A 25302-nucleotide genomic window follows, 5' to 3' on the forward strand; every position below is an offset into this window, starting at 1 on the left:
TTTTACTGTCAATATTGACCTTAGGTACAAAATGCAGCCTTTAATTTTGGCAATTAATTTTCCCAATTGGGGAAGAAAGATCACTGAAATGATTTGAGAAGTTGACGCTTCAGATAAGCTCACATTTGCAGAACACAATGATGAACTAAAGACAATGTGTGTGATCAGAAATAGCTGAGTTAATCTCTGGGAAGAGGTTTAGAGTAACAGATGGTTAACAGAGTGATGAGGTAAATTTAGAAACCTATGCAATGCATTAAGTAAGGTGGATATTTGCAGGATGGTGCACATTGTAAAGAACATTTAGCACTCTATTGATATATAAGTTCCATGCTGTGGTATCTTTCTTGTTATAGATGAAGAAGGGAACTCACTAATCCCGAACTCTGAAGGGTCACACTGTCCAGTTAGCTTATTAAACCTGCATCTTGTTTCAACATGATTTAAAAATTCATTTACACAGTTTGCTTGTCACTGGTAAGACAAGTGCTTTTGACAAGGCGGTGGTGAATTGTGTTCTTGAACCACTGCATTTTCTCTAATGAAGGTACCCCTACAGTGAAGTTATGTACAGCTGCAGAGTTTCGACCCAGCATTCATGAAGGATGAGTAATGGGTTTCCGGTTAGAGTGGGCTGGTAACTTTGAGAGGGACTTGTATTGATGCTCTCACGTGTATCTGCTGACCCTGTACTTTTTGCTGATAGAGATTGTAGGTTTAGGCTGTGCTGCTGGAGTGGTATGGATGAATAACCATAAAACAATTTCTAACTGCTATGTACAGGTATTTGGGCCACTAGTGAAAAGAATGAATGTTTACCATGATGGATAGTAGTTGCTTTCTCACGAATGATATTTCCCTTGCTTAATGAGCACCTCCTATAACATTGCTTCATTTCTGGATTTGTAAATATACCTTTTCCATGAAAAATATTCATACTCCTTGTAACTGAAGAAATCAAAGCTTTAGAATCATAGAGTAATGCAGAGCGGATGGAGAGCCTGTGCATGCTGATCATACTGCCCGCCTCAGCCAACTCCGTTGGCCCGCTACATTCCTTTAACCCTTTCCTATCCGCGCATCTGTCCAAATGTCTTTCAAACATTTGAAATGTATCCACGTTCTCTGCCAGATAATTTCATGCAACCACCATCATCCATGTGAAAAAGCTGTTCTTCAGGTACTCTTTAGATAGCCCCCCTTTCACCTTAAATCTGTATCCTCTGGTTTTGGATTCCACACCCCTGGGAAATGGAGAGTGACCATCCACCCTATCTATGCTGTCGTGATCTTACATGCCTCTATAAACCTTTATATACCTTTGAAGAACACTGAGCGCTTTTCATACACTACGAGATTTGTGTATAATGTGGTCTTTGTGATATCTTAAAAAGTATTAATGAATTATTTAGCTGCAGAGTAAGCCTATCTCGCACGTTCTATTGGGAGAGAAAGCTGTTGTCAGATTAAATTTAACCTAACACAAGTAATGCCTCTTCCACTCAGGCTCCTTGCTGCAGTCCAGGCTGTTCCGTGGAATTTCTGCAGCTGTGGTTCGAAAGCTGCAGTCACGGGGGGACCAGCGATACAGGGCCAGGGAGTAATGCTGGACAGCATCTCAGTGCAAGGCATGTTAGCCTGATATATTGGTAGTGGTGGGTGGGGCATCTGTGTTACCCAATTGAGCTACAGTAAATATCATTGGTACTTGGCAAGCTAGAAGCACCGTCCTCATGCTCACACTTTCTGGCTCTGTTAAAAATGCAACAAAGCAGACTGAATCCTCCCTGTCCCTGCAAAGCAGGTTCAAGCCTATTACCTCTAATCCAAATTAAAAAGGAAAAAAACTGAATATACAATTTTAGAGTGCTCAGTATTACCTTAAAATCCCTCCATGATTAATTTTCTATTTGAATCATCATTGCTGTGAGGCTGCTTCCATTTACCACATTTTGCATCAATAATTAACCCATCACTGAACAGTGACAGACTGAGAGGGGAATGATGGGACATCTTCTCAAAGACAGGGCAGATGCTGTCTATGGAGGCAATTAATCAGGACATGAGAATGTTTCAGAGACACAGCTAAAGATTCCCTCTATGTCTTTTTCTGTTTAACTTAAAATTAGTTTCAATTTAAAACATTTCCTTGATTAAAGGATATTGCTAGATTATCCCTACCAACAGAAGAGTACTTGCTATATGTGGTAGAAACGATACAGTGAAACAGAGAACATGACGTTAAAATTTCTCTGAGGGAATGCAGGAAGCATCTTATTGCAAAAAGAGAAATGGAAACCATGACTTCATCATCTTGAAAGTTTGTGAATGCTGTGGCAATTAAGAGTGAAATGGAGAGATTTCTGTTGGGTGTAGATATCAAAATGTGCAAATCCAGTTGTGGTGAAACAAAAACACAGACCAGGCTTAAAGAGTCAAATAGCTTCATTGTTCATTTATGATGATGTGTCTCAGTGCACACCCGGATAATTAAGCCAGGTGGGTTGGACTAGGTTAATGAAAGGCATCGACCGGATTAAAGTGGCTGCACTACCCTGTATGTCACAACCCAACATACCTCACCACACTAAACTGCACAGCCTTATCTCTCCCAGCCCCACATATACATCCTCTGTGGAAACTGGTGCAATTGATTGATTGGTTGATTGAGATACAGTGTGGAATAGGCCCTTCGGGCTCTTCAAACCTCGCTGTCCCCCAATTTAATCCTAGTCTAAACACAGGACAATTCACAATGACCAATTAAACTACTAACCGGTATGTCTTTAGACTGTGGGAGGAAACCGGAGTACCCGGAAACTCTCACAGTCACCATGGTGACAGAGCACAAGGTTCAGTGAGTCATAAGTCACTGACATCAATTCTGCTGAATCCCTGAGAGGCTCCTGTTTCCTCTGATTCCCCGAGACGCTCCTGTGCCCTCTGAATCCCCGAGAGGCTCCTGTTTCCTCTGATTCCCGGAGAGGCTCCTGTGCCCTCTGATTCCCTGAGAGGCTCCTGTGCCCTCTGAATCCCCGGGAGGCTCCTGTGCCTTCTGTCATGCCTCAGCAGACCTTGTGGAATTCCTCAACCACCAGCAGACTTCCTCCTGAATGCTGGACGCTTAAGGAATGTTCAAGACTAGGGCAGATACAAAGAATCAGGGAAATGCCCTGAATTAGGCCTCTGCTAAAGAACCTATAGATCCTGTGGAGACAGATGGGGTATCGATTTATTTCAAAAAGTTACTCAAAATGTTTGTCAAATGAGATTTATTTGTTTCTGATTTAAGGAATCAAGCTACTGCTGATGGAATGCCTACCAACAGCAACCAGCTAAACATCCCATTAAAAGTAACAGTGAAGATCGACAAAGATCCACTCCTAGATTACGGATTTCTTCTATCAAAAGGCACGCCAACGTATGTGAACTCTGTCACTGCAGGTAAACACCTGGGGAGAGCAGGGATACAGATAGATTCAAAACGTGATTGCCATGTGGATTGGAAAGAGGGGCCTATTGTGTTTCTAATGACCTCCATAATTTCTCCTGACCTTGCACTAGTATTCCTCCCGTACCTGTACAAGCCTCCAACAATCGTTTTACCGCTAGAGTACCACTTTGTCTTGGACAATGAGACAATATTTGTTTATTTATTGGGGTACAGCATGGAACAGGCCCTTCGGGTCCTTTGAGCTGTACCGCCCGGCAACCCTCACCCTACCCCCTCCCCAGTTTCACCCTCGCCTAATCTCAGGACAATTCACAATGACCAATTCATATACCAGCTGGTGCTGTGGGAGGAAACCGGAGTAACCGGAGGAAACCCATGTGGTCATGGGGAGAACGTACAAATCCTTACAGGCAGTGGCAGGAATTGAACCTGGGCCACTGGTACTGTAAAGTGTTGTGTTACGGTGCTGCACCATATGCACAGAATCAAATTAACACTCCGATCCTTGTCTGTCTTTTTATTCTAGTACAGTCAAAGGAAGGGAAAGCTTTGGACATGAAACAAGCAGTTCACTCAATACTTTCCATTTTGTATTGTATATCAAATTTGATAATGATGTAGAAGCCATCCATTCAGCCCACTGAGTTTATGTTGGCTCACAGAGCTACCCTCCCCGCCCCCATCAATCCAATTTCCCTACAATCTATCCTGTCATACATGTTCCTTAACTCCCTCCTGACCTGTCCCACTACCCACTAGGTTCTCCCACGACCCTCCTGACTCCCCCACTGCTGGCTGAGGGGTATTAACTGTTCCTGAACCTGGTGTGTGGGTCCTGAGGCTCCTGTGCCTACTTCCTGATGGCAGCCACAAGAAGAGAACATGGCCTGGATGGTGGAGGTCTCTTATGATGGATGATGTTTTCCTGCAACAACACTCTTTGTAGATGTGCTGTATGGTGGCGAGGGTCTTCCCATGGTGGATTGAGGTGTATCTACTACTTTTTGTAGACTCTTACATTCAGTTCATTCCATACCAGGCCGTGATGCAACCAATCTCCACTGCACATCTAAAAAAGTTCGTCAAAGTCTTAGATGACATGCTGAATCTTCACAAACTTCCGAGAAAGTAGAAATGTTGCCAGGCTGTCTTTGTAATGGCATTTACGTGTTGGACCTAGGATCAATCCCCTGAGATGATAACACTGAAGGATTTTAAATTGCTGACCCTCTCCATCTTTGATCTCTCGTTGGGGACTGGCTCATGGGCCTCTGGTTTCCTCCTCCTGAAATTAATAATCAGCTCCTTCATCTTGCTGACATTGAGTGACACAACAGTGGCACCACTCAGCCAGATTTTCAATCTCACTCCTATATGCTGAATCATCACCATCTTTGATTCGGCCAACGACAGTGCTGTTGTCAGCAAATTTAAATATGGCATTGGAGCTGTGCTTAGCCTCACAGTCATAGGTATAAAGTGAGTAGAGCAGGGGGCTGAGCACTCGACCTTGTGGAGCACCTGTGCTGATGCTCATTGTGGAGATGTTGCCAATTTGAACTGACCGGGAAATTGAGGATCCAATTGCGTGAGGAGGTATTGAGGCCGAGGTCTTGAAGCTTGTTGATTAGTTTTGAGAGGATATTGGTAACAAATGCTGAGCTGTCGTCCATGAAGAGCATCCTGATGTATGCATCTTCACTATCTAGAGGTGTTCCAGGGTTCAGTGAAGAGCCAATGAAATAGCATCTGCTATTGACCTGTCGCTCCGGCAGGCAAACCTGCAGTAGATTCATGTTGTTCCTCAGGCAGATGTTGATATGTTTCAACACCAACCTCTCAAAGCACATCATCACTATGGGTGTAAGCCCTACTGAATGATAGTCATTAAGGCAGGTCACTGCTTTCTTCTTTGGCACATATATAATTGAAGCCTGCTTGAAGCAGGTGGGTACCTCAGACTGTTGAAGTGAGAGGTTAAAGATATCAGTGAACACTCCAGCCAGCTGATCAGAGCAGGTCTTCAGTTCTTGGCTAAGTGCCTGGTCTGAGCCAGATACTTTCTGTAGGTTAAGCCTCCTGAAGAATGCTCTCTTATCAGCCTCAGAGACTGAAATCACAGAGTCATCGGAGGCTGTGGGAGTTCATGAAGATTTCTCCATGTTTGATGGTCAGAGCAAGCACAGAAGGCATTGAGCTCATTTGGGGGAAGCAAAGCCTTGTTGTCACTTATGTAGCCTGTTTCACTTCGCAGGAGGTGATAACATTCAAGTCCTGCCACTGCTGTCAAGCATCCTTCAGAGATTCAAGTTCGGGCCGGATTTGCCACTTTGCACGTGAGGTGGCTTTCCGGAGGTCGTACCTGAACATATTGTATTTTAAAGTTGTTGGTGAACGCAGCAGGCCAGGCAGCATCTTTAGGAAGAGGTACAGTCGACGTTTTAGGCCGAGACCCTTCATCAGGACTAACTGAAGGAAGAGCTAGTAAAAGATTTGAAAGTTGGAGGGGGAGGGGGAGATCCAAAATGATAGGAGAAGACAGGAGGGGGAGGGATAGAGCCAAGAGCTGGACAGGTGATTGGCAAAAGGGATATGAGAGGATCATGGGACAGGAGGCCCAGGGGGAAAGACAAGGGGGAGGGGGGAAAAACCCAGAGGATGGGCAAGGGGTATAGTCAGAGGGACAGAGGGAGAAAAAGGAGAGAGAGAGAAAGAATGTGTGTATATAAGTAAATAACGGATGGGGTACGAGGGGGAGGTGGGTCATTAGCGGAAGTTTGAGAAGTCAATGTTCATGCCATCAGGTTGGAGGCTACCCAGACGGAATATAAGGTGTTGTTCCTCCAACCTGAGTGTGACACCTGGGTAGCCTCCAACCTGATGGCATGACTATTGACTTCTCAAACTTCCCCTTTTCCTTCTCCCTGGACCTCCTGTCCCATGATCCTCTCATATCCCCTTTTGCCAATCACCTGTCCAGCTCTTGGCTCCATCCCTCCCCCTCCTGTCTTCTTCTATCATTTTGTATCTCTCCCTCCCCCTCCCACTTTCAAATCTCTTACTAGCTCTTGCTTCAGTTAGTCCTGACGAAGGGTCTCGGCCTGAAACATCAACTGTACCTCTTCCTAGAGATGCTGCCTGGCCTGCTGCGTTCACCAGCAACTTTGATGTGTGTTGCTTGAATTTCCAGCATCTGCAGATTTCCTCGTGTTTACATATTGTATTTTACTTGGGCACCAGACTTGAACACCACTGATCGGACCCTCAGTGGATTGCAGACCTCTTGGTGCACCCAGGGCTTCTGCTTAGGAAATGATTTTGTAGAGACACATGTGTAGAGTCTCTGACAACCACAGCGTATTCATCCTGATCCTCTGAGTCCTTGAATGTGGCCCAGTTAACCTACCGAAAACAATCTCATTTTCATTCCTCTTTGCTGTCCTTATCTCTGGAGCTTAGCTCTTTAGCCTCTGCCTATATGCAGAGAGAAGGCGGACAGTCATATGGTCAGATTTCCTGACATGCGGTCAAGGGATGGAACGGTAGGCATTCCTAGTTGTAGTGTAACAGTGGAGCCCTTAGGAAAGCAGCATTGGGGGAAGCCCATGTACAATGTCTATAAAATGTATTCACACCCCCCCACTCCCCCTTGGACATTTTCATGTTTTAGTGTTTTACAACGTTAGTGGATTTAAGTTGGCTTTTTTGACACTGATCAACAGAAAAAGACTTTCATGTCCAAGTGAAAACAGAAAGTTACAAAGTGATCTAAATTAATCACAAATATGAAACACAAAATAAATGATTGCATAAGTATTCAGCTCCCTTTAATATGACACACCAAATCATTACTGGTGCAGACAATTGGTTTCAGAAGTCACACAATTAGTTAAATGGAGATCAATTGCGTGCAATCAAAGTGTTTCAATTGGTTGTAGTAAAAATATCCCTGTGCAGCCCCCTGGTAAGCCTCAGGCTAGCTCAGCTTGCTTCCGTCTAGGGGAAGCAGCCTTCGGCCCCGCCAAACTGGGTAATCAAGTTTGTGTGGATGCTGTGTGATGTACCCCACCCCGGCAAATAACAGACAATACACCACATGCGATTAAATGATTACGATTTACAGATCTTACTGGAACTATGTAACTAATAGAGATAAAATATAAAAGGAAAGTAAAAGGTGCCAAGCTTACCAAAGTTCAACCTCTTCGTGCTCAACAGTTGGAGCTCAATTAACCGAGTCTTCTTTCCACCATTCGATCCCTTCCGATCTCCTTGACCCGCCGCCTGGGACCAACCATGGTGGCCGACCAGACGCTCCACACGAGTCTGTCTTCGTCTCCTCTCCTCGCCGAGCACTCTGGGCCTCGGACTCCAGCTTGGAGTCCGTCCCGCCGCCCAGCTTACAGCATCGTGTCTCCTCTCTGTCTCCATTGTGCCTTCTGACTCAACACCCGTGAAAACACTAGCTTACAGACACACAAGAAAGAATAACATCTATCCCAATTGGTTCGTTGTCTTTCTTAGCAATAATATAACCCAAACAAGCAGAGAGAGGGAGAACTCCTTACAAAGCAGTTATTATTACAGAAAAGCCATTTTTATTCTAACATAGCAAAGAAGCCATTTTGTTAGCCTTAGCAGTAACATAAAAGAAGAAACCCCTTACACTCTCTCCCCACCAAATAAAGTCATGTCCTCATGACTTCTAAATAACTTGCCAATCCTTCCTGCAGACACAAAAACCCAATCCAGGTACACACAGTGACATTGCTCCCGAAACAGTGTACCGTACGCCCTGTTCCTCAGGCGCTACATGGGCCAACCTATCTGGGAGTTTCCTAATCCTTCGAGACCTCCATACCCCCTCACCTAAACCTTTCAGGCTCGGACACTACTGGGGATACCTCGGGTCTGCTTGCCAAATCCTCTCTCAATCTCTCACTCATGACCCCACTGCAACTCGGAGCCCCCTGTCCCGTGTCCGGGGCCCCGCTTCTTTTCCTTCAGGGTCCTGCTGTAACTCAGGCTGCCCACATCTAGCCCTCCCCACTACCCCTGACTCAATGGGAGAATGGCCAGAAGTCTCTTCCTCAATCAAGGGGAAGTTAGCGAAAGGCAACATGTACCACACATCCAGCACATCATCCTTGGAATCCGTATTCTTCCTCATTTCCTCGATCGGTAGCTGCTGTTTGATCTTCTCCAAACTGAAGCACTTAGCCTGGGCTGCCTCTGCAGCCTCTTCAGCATCCTGCAATCGAGACATCAGCTTCTTCCTGGACTCCTCCAACTCTCAGCCCAGTCTCAGCAGTTCTGACTCACGCTTCGTGTCCATCTCCATCTGGGACGCAATTACACCACCAGCTTCTTCCAATCTGTTCTGGATCAATGTCTTGAGCTTCTGCTGATCCTTTCGAAGGCTGGTCATTGTTTGGTCTCTCTGGATTAATTCATCAGTACATGACCACAGTTTCAGCTCAGAATACCGTTTCCCGTCTCCACTTTGACGAACGTGAACTCCAAATCTTCAATGGTTGTCCCGGGCTCCGGCACTCGCCTCACGTCACTGTTGCCTAAGGCGAATCCAAAGCCTAGGCAATTATCCACATACGCCAAAACTCCAAACACCTCCACATCCCCCATGGTCTTCCTCATGCCCCACGGGAAAGTTGCAGGGGCTCCGGATATGCCCTGTGGCATCTTTTCAGACCGGAAGAATCCTAGGGGACCTATAATGGCCGTCTTCTCCTTGTCAGCCTCACTCATCGGGATCTGGCAACATCAACTCCTCAGATTCAGCACATTAAACTACGTTGCTCCACACAAACAGACCATAGCATCTTCGGCCCTCAAGGCCGTATTCTGATCAATGATGGTGCGCCTGTTCAGAGTCCTATAAACCACACACACGCTGCCTACGTCTTCCACGGCTGCAGGGGCCAGTCGCCGCGACCTCTCTCTCACCGAGGTTTCTTCAGCGGTCAACTCCCCTCCCTCGTGGTATTTCGGAATGTCTACTAAGAGGGTCTCACCCTCAGATACTTCCCCCAGGCTGTACCACAATCGGCTCTCGTTTAAATTCAGTACTGGCCCAAGGCTGCTACACACGTCCTCACAAGCAGCTCGAAACATTGGGTGCACAGACAATGTCCCCATGAACTCCAGTTTCACTGACCAATAACGGTCATCTGGATAATCACTGGCACTGGTACCCCAAATCTCCAGTACCCTTACTTTTGTCCAGGGTAAATGCTTCAGAAACTGGTTGTAAAACAAACTGTACAACAACTTGACCTGCGCCCCAGTGTCGAGGATGGCTTCAGCATAGCTTTCATCTATCCGTAGCGACACACGGGGGCATGGTCCCTCTAAGCCTTCAGGAATAGGGTCTGTTCCTTTCGGAAGTTCCCTGGTACATTGCTGGGAACGTGCTCCCCCAGAGACCCCAAGCCGTTCCCCTACTGGGCCTCCACTAAGCTTCCCGACACCTCTCTGAGCAGCTGAACAACTGAGGGAGGGGCTGATCCCCCTGGCACTGCAAGCAATTTAGCTGCCCTCCTAGCCAGAGAAGATACACTGAAAGCTTTTCCCCAATCTCCTGACACAGGGTATGGAAAGCCCTCCAGGCGCTGCACTTTACTTCCAGTCGAACCAGACGCATTCTCCCCCGCTTTCAGATAACCGGCAGCTGCCACTATAGGGTAACTGACCCCGACAGTTCTAACACTGTCACCAGCCCAGCAACTCAAACTTTCAACCAATCCCTGTCGCTCTCCCTCAACCGAGCACTGCCACTCATCTAACAACTGAGAGATCCGCTCCGCCCACGTCTCGTACGCCTCCACCCCTTTAGGGATGGACAATATCCCAAAAACCAGGCGGAGCCTGCCATAGCTGGAACATTTATTCGCAGACACTATGTCCGAATCAGACCACTCTTTCCTCTCTCTCCTAACAGTATGGACAGCCCATGGTCCCGCCTCACCTGGGGCATCAATAGACACTGGCAGTCCCACCACCAACTCGTCAGCGCTAGTCTGAACTCGAACAAAGACCTCTGGGGTACCAACAACCACCCCAGCCAATACGCATGCAGTAATAACCAGCAATCCCACAGAGACACACATTACTAACCGCAACCCCACAGAGACACAGCAGCACTGGTTTAAACAGGGCAATCACACAGCATCCCACTGAATCAAATCCCGGACGAGCCCCCAAATGTAGCCCCCTGGTAAGCCTCAGGCTCGTTCAGCTCGCTTTTGTCTAGGGGGAGCAGCCTTCAGCCCCACCAAACTGGGTAATTAGTGTATGTGGATGCTGTGTGATGTGCCCACCCTGCCAAATAACAGACAATACAACACATGGGATTAAATGATTACACTTTATACAGACATCCCACCCTGCAAAAACTCATTTCAGGGAGATAACACCACTATTTCAGGGAGGTAACACCTCCATCCCCCGCAACCCCATATCCCCCCCCTCCCCCGGTTGACCTCCAAGGGTACATGTATACGGGACATTTGATTATGAAAGAACACAATTTATTTGACACATATTGAAACTATTTACACACACACACACACACACACACACACACACACATATATATTCCTTCTTGAGTATTTTGTTGGCAATCTCAATGCTAATGCAAATAGCTTTTCTATTTCTTTTGCAAACTTTCCTTGTACTGTGATGTGGCTCTGCTGAAAAGAACTGTGAAATACTTGAACAGCCTTCCCTGAGATTAGTCTCCCTAATATATTGTGGTCCCTAAAAGAAATAAAAGCATAAGGTGTATCCTTATCATATTGTCTTATGTGATACTTCGTTTAGTGATTTTGTCTAATATTTAAACCAATCTGTAATCTGTAAACTGGGTATATGCAGAAAATGTGATATTAAAATAGAGTATGCACTTGTATATTATCATGCAGTCATAGAACCATAGAAACCATAGAAACTACAGCACAGAAACCCTTCTTGGCTGTGCCGAACCGTTTTCTGCCTAGTCCCACTGACCTGCACACGGACCATATCCCTCCATACACCTCCCATCCATGTATCTGTCCAATTTATTCTTAAATGTTAAAAAAGAACCCGCATTTACCACCTCGTCTGGCTGCTCATTCCATACTCCCACCACTCTCTGTGTGAAGAAGCCTCCCCTAATGTTCCCTTTAAACTTTTCCCCCCTCACCCTTAACCCATGTCCTCTGGTTTTTTTCTCCCCTTGCCTCAGTGGAAAAAGCCTGCTTGCATTCACTCTATCTATACCCATCATAATTTTATATACCTCTATCAAATCTCCCCTCATTCTTCTACGCTCCAGGGAATGAAGTCCTAACCTATTCAACCTTTCTCTGTAACTGAGTTTCTCAAGTCCCGGCAACATCCTTGTAAACCTTCTCTGCACTTTCAACCTTATTTATATCCTTCCTGTAATTTGGTGACCAAAACTGAACACAATACTCCAGATTCGGCCTCACCAATGCCTTATACAACCTCATCATAACATTCCAGCTCTTATACTCAATACTTCGATTAATAAAGGCCAATGTACCAAAAGCTCTCTTTACAACCCTATCTACCTGTGACGCCACTTTTAGGGAATTTTGTATCTGTATTCCCAGATCCCTCTGTTCCACTGCACTCCTCAGTGCCTTACCATTAACCCTGTATGTTCTACGTTGGTTTGTCCTTCCAACGTGCAATACCTCACACTTGTCAGTATAAAACTCCATCTGCCATTTTTCAGCCCATTTTTCCAGCTGGTCCAAGTCCCTCTGCAGGCTCTGAAAACCTTCCTCACTGTCTACTACACCTCCAATCTTTGTATCATCAGCAAACTTGCTTATCCAATTTACCACATTATCATCCAGATCATTGATACAGATGACAAATAACAATGGACCCAGCACTGATCCCTGTGGCACACCACTAGTCACAGGCCTCCACTCAGAGAAGCAATTCTCTACCACCACTCTCTGGCTTCTTCCATCGAGCCAATGTCTAATCCAATTTACCACCTCTCCATGTATACCTAGTGACTGAATTTTCCTAACTAACCTCCCATGCTGGACCTTGTCAAAGGCCTTACTGATGTCCATGTAGACAATATCCACTGCCTTCCCTTCATCCACTTTCCTGGTAACCTCCTCGAAAAACTCCAACAGATTGGTCAAACATGACCTACCACACACAAAGCCATGTTGACTCTCCCTAATAAGCCCCTGTCTATCCAAATGCTTGTAGATTCTGTCTCTTAGTACTCCCTCCAGTAACTTACCTACTACTGACGTTAAACTCACCGGCCTATAATTTCCCGGATTACTTTTCGATCCTTTTTTAAACAATGGAACAACATGAGCCACTCTCCAATCCTCCGGCACTTCGCCCGTAGACAGCGACATTTTAAATATTTCTGCCAGGGCCCCCGCAATTTCAACACTAGTCTCCTTCAAGGTCCGAGGGAACACTCTGTCAGGTCCCGGGGATTTATCCACTTTAATTTTCCTCAAGACAGCAAGCACCTATTCCTTTTCAATCTGTACAGTTTCCATGGTCTCACTACTTGATTTCCTCAATTCCATAGATTTCATGCCAGCTTCCTTAGTAAATACAGACGCAAAAAACCTATTTAAGATCGCCCCCATTTCCTTTGGTTCCGCACAAAGCCGACCACTCTGATTTTCAAGAGGACCAATTTTATCCCTTACAATCCTTCTGCTCTTAATATACTTGTAAAAGCTCTTTGGATTATCCCTCACTTTGACTGCCAAGACAACCTCATGTCTTCTTTTAGCCCTCCTGATTTCTTTCTTAAGTATTTTCTTGCACTTCTTATACTCCTCAAGCACCTGATTTACCCCCTGTTTCCTATACATTTCATACAACTCCCTCTTCTTCTTTATCAGAGTTGCAATATCCCTTGAGAACCAAGGTTCCTTATTCCTATTCAATTTGCCTTTAATCCTGACAGGAACACACAAACTCTGCACTCTCAAAATTTCCCCTTTGAAGGTTTCCCACCTACCAATCACATCTTTGCCAGAGAACAACCTGTCCCAATCCATGCTTTTTAGATCCTTTCTCATTTCTTCAAATTTGGCCTTCTTCCAGTTCAGAACCTCAACCCAAGGACCAGATCTATCCTTGTCCGTGATCAAATTGAAACTAATGGTGTTATGATCACTGGAACCAAAGTGCTCCCCTACACAGACTTCCGTCACTTGCCCTAATTCGTTTCCTAACAGGAGATCCGATATTGCATCCCCTCTAGTTGGTCCCTCTATATATTGATTTAGAAAACTTTCCTGAACACATTTAACAAACTCTAAACCATCTAGACCCCTAACAGTATGGGAGTCCCAATCAATGTATGGAAAATTAAAATCCCCTACCACCACAACTTTATGTTTCCTGCAGTTGCCTGCTATCTCTCTGCAGATTTGCTCTTCCAAGTCTCGTTGACTATTGGGTGGTCTGTAATACAATCTCACTAATGTGGCCATACCTTTCCTGTTTCTCAGCTCCACCCATAAGGACTCAGTAGACAAGCCCTCTAACCTGTCCTGCCTGAGCACTGCTATAATATTTTCCCTAACAAGCAATGCTACTCCCCCACCTTTCATTCCTCTGCCTCGATCACATCTGAAACATCGGAACCCTGGAATATTAAGCTGCCAGTCCTGCCCCTCCTGTAGCCGAGTTTCACTAATTGCTACAACATCATAATTCCACGTGTCAATCCACGCCCTCAACTCATCCGCCTTTAATTCGTTTTTCATCGTTTTTAATTCTATTACAACTTTAAGCACGTCTACAGGGAGTTTGGCCTCATCACGTAGGAGATCAATAGAGTACCTCCTTAGCAGCTAGCCAGCTAGTTTAAATAACGTTAGCTATGCTAATGAATGAATGACACCTGTTAAACTCACCTCAACATGTCTTTTACAGTCTTAACCCACCATGGGCAATAGAAAAGTCCCTGTTGCAAACAGTGCAGCGAGCAACACTGTCATTATTTTTGACCCCTATTAGGCAGGGGTACACTTTAGTGTAGTCTGGGGTGAAGTGTGTTTTATATTTTCTTTTCTTGAGACACTTTGCCATGGCGGTGCAGGACACGAAACTGAACTGATGGAGAAACAGAGGTTGGCAGTAAAGCCCGCCCATGGAGAAAACTGATAGGTCTACTTATCACAAAGAGAGACCATCAGGATGCTCGCTCTTGATCCCGCTCTTGATCTCGCTCCCGCTCCTGGTCCCACTTTCCCTCTCCCTCTCCCTCTCATTTCCGGGATATTGTTTATAATTTGCGGGCATCAGGGAACTGCTATTAATATGCGGGAGACTCCCGGATCCTCCGAGAGAGGTGGGATGTCTGCTTTATAGATCTTACTGGAACTATGTAATTAATAGAGATAAAACATAAAAGGAAAGTAAAAGGCACCAAACTTATCAAAGTTCAACCACTTCTTGCACAACAGTTGGAGCTCAAGTAAAGGAGTTTTCTTTCTACCATTCGAACCCCTCCGACCTCCTTGACCCGCCGCCTGGGACAAACCACGGTGATTGACTAGACGCTCCACATGAGTCTGTCTTCGTCTCCTCTGCTCGCCGAACACTCTGGGCCTTGGACTCCCGCTCGGGGTTCGTCCCACCGCCCAGCTTACAGCATCGCGTCTCCTCTCTCTGCCCCCATCGCCTTCTCTCCCAAAGCCCACAAAAAGACAATAGCTTACAGATACACAAGAAAGAATAACATCCATCCCAATTGGTTCATTCTCTCTCTTATCAATAATATAACCCAAACAAGCAGAGAGGGAGAACTCCTTACATCACAGTTATTAATACAGAAAAGCCATTTTTACTATAACATTACAAAGAAGCCATTTTCTTAGCCTTCGCAGTAACATAAAAGAAGAAACCTAAATCTGGAAGGTCCAACTGCTGGTGAGTCAGTATCCTGGCAAAAACTACACCATGAAGACAAAAGGACACTCTAAGCAACTCTGCAAAAAGTCTTTTGAAAAGCACAAGTCAAGAGATGGATACAAGAAAATTTCCAAGCCACTGAATATCCCTTGGAGTACAGTTAAGTCAATTACCAAGAAATGGAAAGAATATGGTGCAGCTGTAAATCTACCTACAGCAAACTGTCCTTAAAAACTGAGTGACCGGGCAAGAAGGGGACTAGTGTTGGAGGTCTCCAAGAGACCTATGACAAATCTGGAGGAGTTACAAGCTTCAGTGGCTGAGATGGGAGAGACTGTGCATACAACAACTGTTGCCTGGGTGCTTCACCAGTACCAGCTTTATGGAGAGTGGCAAAGAGAAAGCCACTTTTGAAGAAAAACCTCACATGAAATCTCATCTAGAGTTTGCCAGAAGGCATGTGGGAGACTCTGAAGTCAGCTGGAAGAAGGTTCTGTGGTTTGATGAAACTAAAATTGAGGCTTTTGCCATCAGACTAAACACTATGCTTGGTGTAAGTCAAACACTGCACATCATCAAAAACACACCATCCCTACTGGGAAGCATGGTGGTGGCTGTGGGGATGCTTCACTGCAGCAAGCCCTGGAAGGCTTGTAAAGGTAGAGGGTAAATTAAATGCAGGAAAATACAGGGAAATTCTGAAGGAAAACCTGATGCAGTCTGCAGGAGAACTCTTGCAGGCCGCAAATTGGGAGAATGTTTGTTTTCCAGCAAGACGATAACCCCCAAGCATAAAGCCAAAGCTACACAGGAATGGCTTAAAAATCAACAAAGTTAATGTCTTTGAGTGGCCAAGTCAGAGTCCAGACCTCAATCCAATTGAGAACTGTTCACTCACGATCCCCATGCAATCTGACAGAGCTTGAGCAGTTTTGTAAAGAAGAATGGGGAAAAGTTGCAGTGTCCAGATGTGCAAAGCTGATAGAGACCTATCCACACAGACTCAAGGCTGTAATCGCTAACAAAGGTGCATCTACTAAATACTGACTTAAAGGGGTGAGTAATTATATGATCAATTATTTTGCGTCTAATAATTGTAATAAATTTAGACCAATTTGTAGAAATTTATTTTCACTTTGACATAAAAGTTCTTTTTCTGTTGATCAGTGTCAAAAAAGCCAAATTAAATCCACTGTGATTCATTGCTGTAAAACAATAAAACAGGAAAAATTCTGGGGAGTTGGTGAATATATAGGTACTGTAGGCACAGGGAAAATGTTGTGCATTCTCACTACAGGCAACACTGGAGGTCAGAATCAACAATAAAATCTAATCAGGCTTTTCAGGACTGAGGTTAAGCATACAAGGCAAGGAAATTTGGAAGTCACTCCTGCAAATAGTAATTGATGCTTGGTCAATTGTTTAAAGAAACCTGAAACCAATGGATGTTTATTATTGAAATGCATTAAAAGACATGGGTTTTTTGACTTCTCCAGTGCGTTCAACACCATCCGCCCTGCTCTGCTGGGGGAGAAGCTGACAGCGATGCAGGTGGATGCTTCCCTGGTATCATGGATTCTTGATTACCTGACTGGCAGACCACAGTACATGTGCTTGCAACACTGTGTGTCCGACAGAGTGATCAGCAGCACTGGGGCTTCACAGGGGACTGTCTTGTCTCCCTTTCTCTTCATCATTTACACCTCGGACTTCAACTACTGCACAGAGTCTTGTCATCTTCAGAAGTTTTCTGATGACTCTGCCATTGTTAGATGCATCAGCAAGGGAGATGAGGCTGAGTACAGGGCTACGGTAGGAAACTTTGTCACATGGTGTGAGCAGAATTATCTGCAGCTTAATGTGAAAAGGACTAAGGAGCTGGTGGTAAACCTGAGGAGAGCTAAGGTACCGGTGACCCCTGTTTCCATCCAGGGGGTCAGTGTGGACATGGTGGAGGATTACAAATACCTGGGGATACGAATTAACAACAAACTGGACTGGTCAAAGAACACTGAGGCTGTCTACAAGAAGGGTCAGAGCCGTCTCTATTCCCTGAGGAGACTGAGGTCCTTTAACATCTGCCGGACGATGCTGACGATGTTCTACGAGTCTGTGGTGGCCAGTGCGATCATGTTTGCTGTTGTGTGCTGGGACAGCAGGCTGAGGGTAGCAGACACCAACAGAATCAACAAACTCATTCGTAAGGCCAGTGATGTTGTGGGGATGGAACTGGACTCTCTGACGGTGGTGTCTGAAAGGAGGATGCTGTCCAAGTTGCATGCCATCTTGGACAATGTCTCTCATCCACTACATAATGTACTGGTTGGGCACAGGAGTACAGTCAGTCAGAGACTCATTCCACCGAGATGCAGCACAGAGCGTCATAGGAAGTCATTCCTGCCTGTGGCCATCAAACTTTACAACTCCTCTCTTGGAGGGTCAGACACCCTGAGCCAATAGGCTAGACCTGGACTTATTTCCTGGCATAATTTACATATTACTATTTAATTCTTTATGGTGCAACTGTAACGAAAACTAATTTCCCCCGGGATCAATAAAGTATGACTATGACTATGACTATGAAAGAGATCATCTTCTTCTTATGCCTTGTACGTTACACGCTTGGGCAATCATAGCTCTCCACATTGAACCATCCCTTGCAGTGTCAATGATTTAGATCTGTCAGTTCTTTCACAGTGTCCATATATTTTCTTCTTTGCCTTCCTCTTCTGCATTTCCCAGGCATACGGCCTTGTAATGTAAGGCATTCTATTTCACCCTTTCTGATGACATGTCCCAGGAAATTAAGTTTCCTCTCATTTAATGTTCTCATTAAAGATCTCTTTGTATGGGCACGTTGGAGTACTGTCTCATTAGTTACCCTATCTCTATATGATATTTTCAGCATTCTTCTAAGAAACCACATTTCTGTTGCTTCTAAGTTTCTTTGGAGTTCTGGTGTTATAGTCCATGATTCGGAAGCATACAGCAAGATTGACCAGATGTAACATTTTAGTAGCCTAAGCCTTGTTGTTATAGAAATGTGTCTGTTGGTAAAAATGGGTTTCATTTTCTTTTGGAAGTTGGTTTTGGCAATAGTAATTCTTCTTTTTATTTCTACTTTACTTCTAGCATCTTGTGATATTAAGTTACCAAGGTAATTAAAGTTGGTCTTTTGTTCAATCTCTTGATTAGCAATGTACAATTGGCAGTTAGGAATATCCTGCTGTTTTGATATAACCATACATTTGGGTTTTTTTTACAGTTGATGGTTAGATCAAAATCTGCACTTGTTTGTTCTACTTTTTCTAGGAGGATTTGTAGGTCTTCTACAGCACTTGCTAACCTGTTAGGGTGGTATTGTCTGCATATCTTATATTATTGATGTTAACACCTCCAATTTTTATCCCAACTAGGTCTTCTATTTCTCAGAGAATCATCTCACTATAGATATTAAATAATCCCAGTGAGGCAACTCATCCCTGTCTAACTCCTCTTTGAATTTTAGTCCAACTGCTTATATTATCATTAATACTTGGTATAAAAACCATCCATGTAGATTGTGTACTTGGATTAGCCCTGGAGATAGAACAAGGAATCAAATAGATTTCATTACCATCAATGAATGCTTTAGAAATAATATCACAAATTCTAAAGCCTACCCAGGAGCAGACTGTGGTTCAGATCACCATCCAGTAATAGCTACCTTTAAAACAAAATTAAAGAAACTGAAATGTGGAAAAAAGAGAAAGAAGTATATGTTGGGAGAATTTAAAAGTGATAGCATACTTAAGCAACAATTCCAAAACAGCTGTAGAAGAACACCTCAACGGAAACGAAACAACACCTATTTGAGATAGATTGGAATATGCTATACAACAATCAGCAGAGGAGATAATCCCAGTACAGGAAATCCAACACACCAACAAGGGGCGGATAACCCAAGAAATTCTAGATCTGATGGAACAAAGAGGTTAGTGAAGAATAATGAAGTACAATACAGAGAGCTAGACAGACAGACCAGACAATTGTGCAATATTGCAAAGGAAGAATGGCTGAATCAAAAATGCAATGAAGTAGAAGGCCATATTAACAACAGCAAAGAAATGCACAAGAAAATTAGGGCCATTACTGGAATTAAGGAAACCTCCTCTACAGGATGCATAAGATCAGCAGACAGATCCATATTAACAGATCCAGATAAAGTATGTGAGAGGCAGATTCAGTATATAAAGCAGCTTTTTGGAGATAATAGAGGGGAATCCCCAGATATTAAACACCCTAATTCTGGTCCACCTACTACCAAAGAAGAAATAACTAAAGCAATGAAAAGCATGAAACATGGTAAAGCCACTGGACCTGATGAAACTTCAGTGGAAATGATACAAGCCCTGGAAGATCTGGGCGTAGATATTCTTTTTGAACTGTTTATATATGAGTCTGGTGTATTGCCTGACAATTTCTTGAAATCAGTATTTATAACTTTGCCAAAAATTCCTGGAACGATTGACTGCAAAAATTATAGAACAGTCAGTCTTCTGAGTCACATAATAAAGATTTTGTTGAGAATTGTTCTGAGTTGAATTAAAAACAAGTTAAGACCAGAAAGAAATATGAAAGGATAATCACAGAAAAGCTCAATCGAGGTGAAACTGGATCAGCCCTAAGTGATGACATGACCTTCACTTATTCTTCTGTTCCATAATTGGCAAAGCAGCTGCATACTGGGCTTGCTGTTCTGAAGTTTTCCTGGCAGATGCTGGACAGTGGAATCAATGCAGCTTAATATGCAAAGATCGGTTCCAAAGCTGCTGTAGGCCTTTCGACAGGTTCTTCCATTCCCACAGGATTCTTGGATGCAGCTGAACATGCAGTAGGGAAAGTATTTCTGCAGATCATTATCACCTTCTGCCTAGGTCCCCAAGTGGTCTGAACCAAGGGCCGGTGAGGGAGAAGTAAGTGCTAAGGATTCATTTGCCAGTGCTGGGTAGACTGCCACAGAAACTTTCATGTCATGTTTATGCTTAAAGTCCGAAGCCCAATTTCAAGTTGGTCCTCCAGTTTCTAGTCTGCAGTACAAATTTAGGTCAAATGCAGACCCATATGATCCTTCCCCTCTGGAGAAACACCAGATATGTGAAATTGACCACCTGCTCTCGGACAGCATTTAAAATACAGAACTGTGAATGTTTCTTTCTTTCTGGCTTTGAATGAGCTTTCAGTCTATCAGGAGCTACTGTACAGAGGATTCCACAGAATGACAGATCCTTTGTCACTCCCAGAATGTCTAATGTAGCTATTTGCCTATTTGGGCAGGGATTTACTGCTGCTTCTGTCTCAGGACACATGTCAACTACTTCCAGTTGGAATATTCCCCTGCCAATAACTCTGTCATTTTGGGAACTGTAATATTTGAGGCTTAATGGCTTCCTGTACATAACTCTATTATTGTGTCTGATTCTCATCGGCTAACTCCATTAAACAAATTACAAACAAGAGAAAATCTGCAGATGCTGGAAATTCAAGCAACACACAACAAATGCTGGAGGAACTCAGCAGGCCAGGCAGCATCTGTGGAAAAAAGTACAGTTGATGTTTCTGGCCGAGAACCTTCATCAGGACTGGGGAAGAAAAGCTGAGGAGTAGATTTAAAAGGTTGGGGGAGGGGAGAGAGAAACTCCAGGTGATAGGTGTGTAAGGGGTTTCTGTTTTTTTATGTCACTGCGTAGTCTAATTAAAATGGCTTCTTTGTTATGTTACAATTGAAAGAGCTTCTTTGTTATGTTAACTGCTGAGAAAGTCCTTCCCGCTAGCAGTTGTTTGAATCACGTTACTGATAAGAAGATGTTATGAACCAATTGCGATAGTTGTTATGCTTTTGGTGTATCCGTAAGATATTGTATGCGCGGGGTTTTGGGGGAGAAGGCGGGAGAGAGAGACAGAGGATGGACCAGGTGCTGTGAGTCCGCTAACCGGGTCGGACCCTGAGGGGGGCGCTCAGCGAGGAGAGGAGACAGAGACGGACTCGTGTGGAGCGTCTGGTCGACCACCGGTGGTGGTCCCAGGCGGCCGGTCGAGGTGGTCCGAGGGGTCGTAGGGTGAAGAAGAAGGGTCCTGAGCTCCAACTGTTTGTGCACGAAGAGATTGAACTTTGATAAGTGTGACACCTTTTATTTTCCTTTTATATTTTATTCTCTATTAATTATATAGTTCCAGTAATATCTATAAACTGTAAATCATTTAATCGTATCTGGTGTATTGTCTGTTACTTGGGCGGGGTGGGGTACTTCACACAGCATCCACACAAACTAATTACCCAGTTTGGCGGGGTCGAGGGCTATTTCCCTAGACGACAGCAAGCCGAGCGACCCTGAGGCTTGCCAGGGGGGCTACAGGTGAAACTTGGAGGGGGAGGGGTGAAGTAAAGAGCTGGGAGGTTGATTGGTAAAAGAGCTACAGGAATGGAGAAGGGGGAGTCTGATAGGGGAGGACAGAGGACCATGGAAGAAAGAAAAAGGGGAGGAGGAGCACCAGAGGGAAATGATAGACAGGAAAGGAGATGAGGTGAGAGACGGAAAAGGGGATAGGAAATGGTGAAGGAGGCGGGTTGGGGGGGGCATTACTGGAAGTTTGAGAAATCGATGTTCATGCCATCAGGTTAGAGGCTACCCAGACGGAATATAGGGGGTTGTTCCTCCAACCTAAGTGTGGCCTCATCACAGCAGTGGAGGAGGCCATGGATGGACATATTGGAATGGAAATGGGAAGTGGAATTAAACTGGGTGGCCACTGGGAGATCCCACTTCTTCTGGCAGACAGAGTGTAGGTGCTCAGCGAAGTGGTCTCCCAATCTACATCGGTTCTCACTGATATACAAGAGACCACACAATAAATGACCCCAACAGACCACTGAACTGGCTGACTGCAACGCCAGCAGGCCTGGTTGTCTCCAGACTGTGACCTTTGATACGGACCTCAACAGCTCTAACCATCCAGAGCAGACTTAAAACCCCGACCCCACTGCCATCAATGCAAGTTCCAGCAACCTCGGACACCTCCAGAGTACCGATTGCGCAACCTCCAACTCCGGCCTTGACCTCCAGGTAGGGTCTTGACGCTTGGCTGCGGGAACCCCCGTTTCCCCTTTCCTCACACCCACAAATCTGCAATCCCGTCTCTCTCATGTCCCACCGGCAGCTCCTGGGCCGTTGGAGACTCCATCTTCCTCTCACCCCACCATCCCTGAACACTCCAAACCTCCCTTCCCCTCTGACACTACCAACCCTCTTTCCCCTCCGATACCAGCTCTCATCCATTTCGGGTTTTCACTATTCCCTTCGACCTTCCCCTCACTGAGGTAGAATGTTCTGTCCTCAATCAGGGCCTCATCTTTGTCAACCATTCCCTTTGACCTTCCTCTCTCTGAGGCAGAACTTTCTGTCCTCAATCAGGGCCTCATCATTGTCCTCCTGCACCCAGTGAGTCCTGCACCCGCCATGATGCTCTCTTCTTCCACCACCTCTGTCTCCGAGCCTGTTCCTTTGGCAAGGACTCTCCATCTCGCACTGAATAGCCCTTCTCCCATCTTCAACCCTTCTTCTCTTCCTGGACACCCTGCCCTGGTCTTCTGCCTGTTCTGAACCTTTTCATTGCCAACTGCCAATGGGACATTAACCGTCTAGACTTTAACACTCCTCTCTCCTATTCCAACCTCGCTTCTTCCAAATGCTCCGCTCTCCACACTAATCCTAAGCTCACCATCAAACCCGCAGATCTCTCAGTGAGATCCCTGCAGCCCCTTCCTGCCTGTATTCGTGACACTTCACACTCTCTGGATCTTTTCAACAATTTCAGGTTCCCTGACCCCCATCATCTTATTTTCACTATGGATGTCCAGTCCTTACACACCTCCATCCCCCACCAGGAAGGCCCCAAAGCTGTCCGTTTCCTTCTGGACACCAGATCCAACCAGTTCACCTGCACCACCACTCATCTCCGCCTGGCGGAACTTATCCTCACTCTAAATAGTTTCTCCTTTGGCTCCTCCCACTGCTTTCAAACAAAAGGAGTAGCCATGGGCACTCGCATTGGTCTGGCTATGCCTGCCTGTTTGTCAGCTACATGGAACAGTCTGTGTTCCAGTCCTACACTGGTGACCATCCCACGCTTTTCCTGTGCTACATCGACGACTGCGTTGGTGCTGCTTCCTGCACCCATGCTGAACTCGTTGACTTCATCCACTTTGCCTCCAACTTCCACCCTGCCCTCAAATTCACCAGATCCATTTGCGACACCTCCCTTCCATTTCTCGATCTCTGTCTCTATCTGTAGAGACAGCATATCTACTGAAGTCTATTACAAACCTACAGACTTTCACAGTTACTTGGACTACACCTCATCCCACCCTGTTACCTGTAAAAACACCATCCCCCTTCTCTCAATTCCTTCGTCTCTGCCACACCTGCTCTCAGGATGAGGCTTTTCATTCTAGAACAAAGATGTCGTCCTTTTTCAAAGAAATGGGCTTCCCTTCCTCCACTATCAATGCCACCCTCAACCGCATCTCCTCCACTGCACGCATGTCTGCTCTTGCCCCATCTTCCTGCCACCCTACCAAATAATTATAACAAGTTAACATGGACCAATACCGTTGGTTTATCATGGAAAACCAACATTTCTGACTTACAATGAAATCAACTCAGGAATGGAATCCTAATGTAACCCAAGGACTACCTGTACTTTATTTGACTGTTCTTACATATCTCCTTCCGGTGAATGACTGCCAGATCAAAGGATATACTTTGAAAGGGTCACTGAGTTGGAAAATCAAGCAGTACATTATAAAAATGGCGCTAATCCTGTCTTACAAACATTGACATCAATGGAAAAAGTAGATCGGTGGGTTAGTATGTTCGCGAATGATACCAAAATTGGTGGAGTTGTGGATAGTGTAGAAGACTGGCAAAAAAATACAGCGTGATATAGATTAGTTTCAGATGCATGCAGTGTTGCTGAGCAGAGAGATCTTGGGGTCCAAGTTCATAATTCCTTGAAAGTGGCTACACAGGTCAAAAGGGTGTTAAGTTTATGGAATGTTTGCTTTTATTAATCAATGTATTGAGTTCAAAAGTAAAGAGGTTATGTTGCAACTTTATAAAACTCTGGTTAGGTCACATCTGGCGTATTGTTTAAAGTTCTGGTTGCCCCGCTATAGGAAGGATGTTGAGGCTTTGGAGAGGGTGCAGAAGAGGTTTACCAGGATACTGCCTGGTTTAGAGAGCATGTGACTGGACAAACAGGGGCTTTTTTCTCTGGAGTGGTGGAGGCTGGGGGGAGATCTGATAGAGGTTTATAAAAGATTATGAGAGGTGTAGACAGGGAGTATATGGTTTTCCAAGGTAGAAGTGTCTAATCCCAAGGGGCATGCATTGAAGTTGAGAGGGGATAGGTTCAAAGGGGATGTGAGAGGTAAGTTTTTTACTCAGAGAGCGGTGGATGTCTGGAATGCACTGCCTGGTATGGTGGTAGAGGCAAATAGATTAGAGGATCTTAAGAGACATTTAAATAGGCACACAAAAGTGAGGAAGATGGAAAGAGATCAAAATTGTGCAGATAGGAGGGATTAGATTTTGGGGGGAGGGGTGCTGATTTACTTTTCAGCTGGTTCAGCACAACATTTTGGGTCAAAGGTCTTGTTCCTGTGCTGTACTCTTCTATGTTCTAAATAAAAAAAGAAGTTCAGTCCAGGAAAATAATTTAAATCTGAGCCATCTCTGCACACACCCTGGGAAAGTCACGAGTCCTTTTTGACTTCATATTAAGACAAATGTAACATATTTTTGAGCATTCTGGAGAAAGTTCTACATCATTATAAATTGGAGTCTGAGTAGTATTTCAAAGACTAG

General features: G+C 44.9%; 1 protein-coding gene across 1 annotated transcript in view; it reads left to right on the forward strand.

Annotated features, from left to right (window-relative positions):
- The window catches only part of LOC140211455 (FERM and PDZ domain-containing protein 1-like), a 122812-nt gene that overhangs the window by 16277 nt on the left and 81233 nt on the right, over positions 1-25302 (forward strand). The window contains exon 3 of the mRNA XM_072281156.1: positions 3301-3444. Within this exon, the coding sequence (XP_072137257.1) occupies positions 3301-3444 (144 nt within the window). The remainder of the gene's footprint in view (positions 1-3300; positions 3445-25302) is intronic.

The sequence above is a fragment of the Mobula birostris genome, chromosome 17 (genome assembly GCF_030028105.1).
Source record: "Mobula birostris isolate sMobBir1 chromosome 17, sMobBir1.hap1, whole genome shotgun sequence".
In the NCBI taxonomy this organism is placed as follows: Eukaryota; Metazoa; Chordata; class Chondrichthyes; order Myliobatiformes; family Myliobatidae; genus Mobula; species Mobula birostris.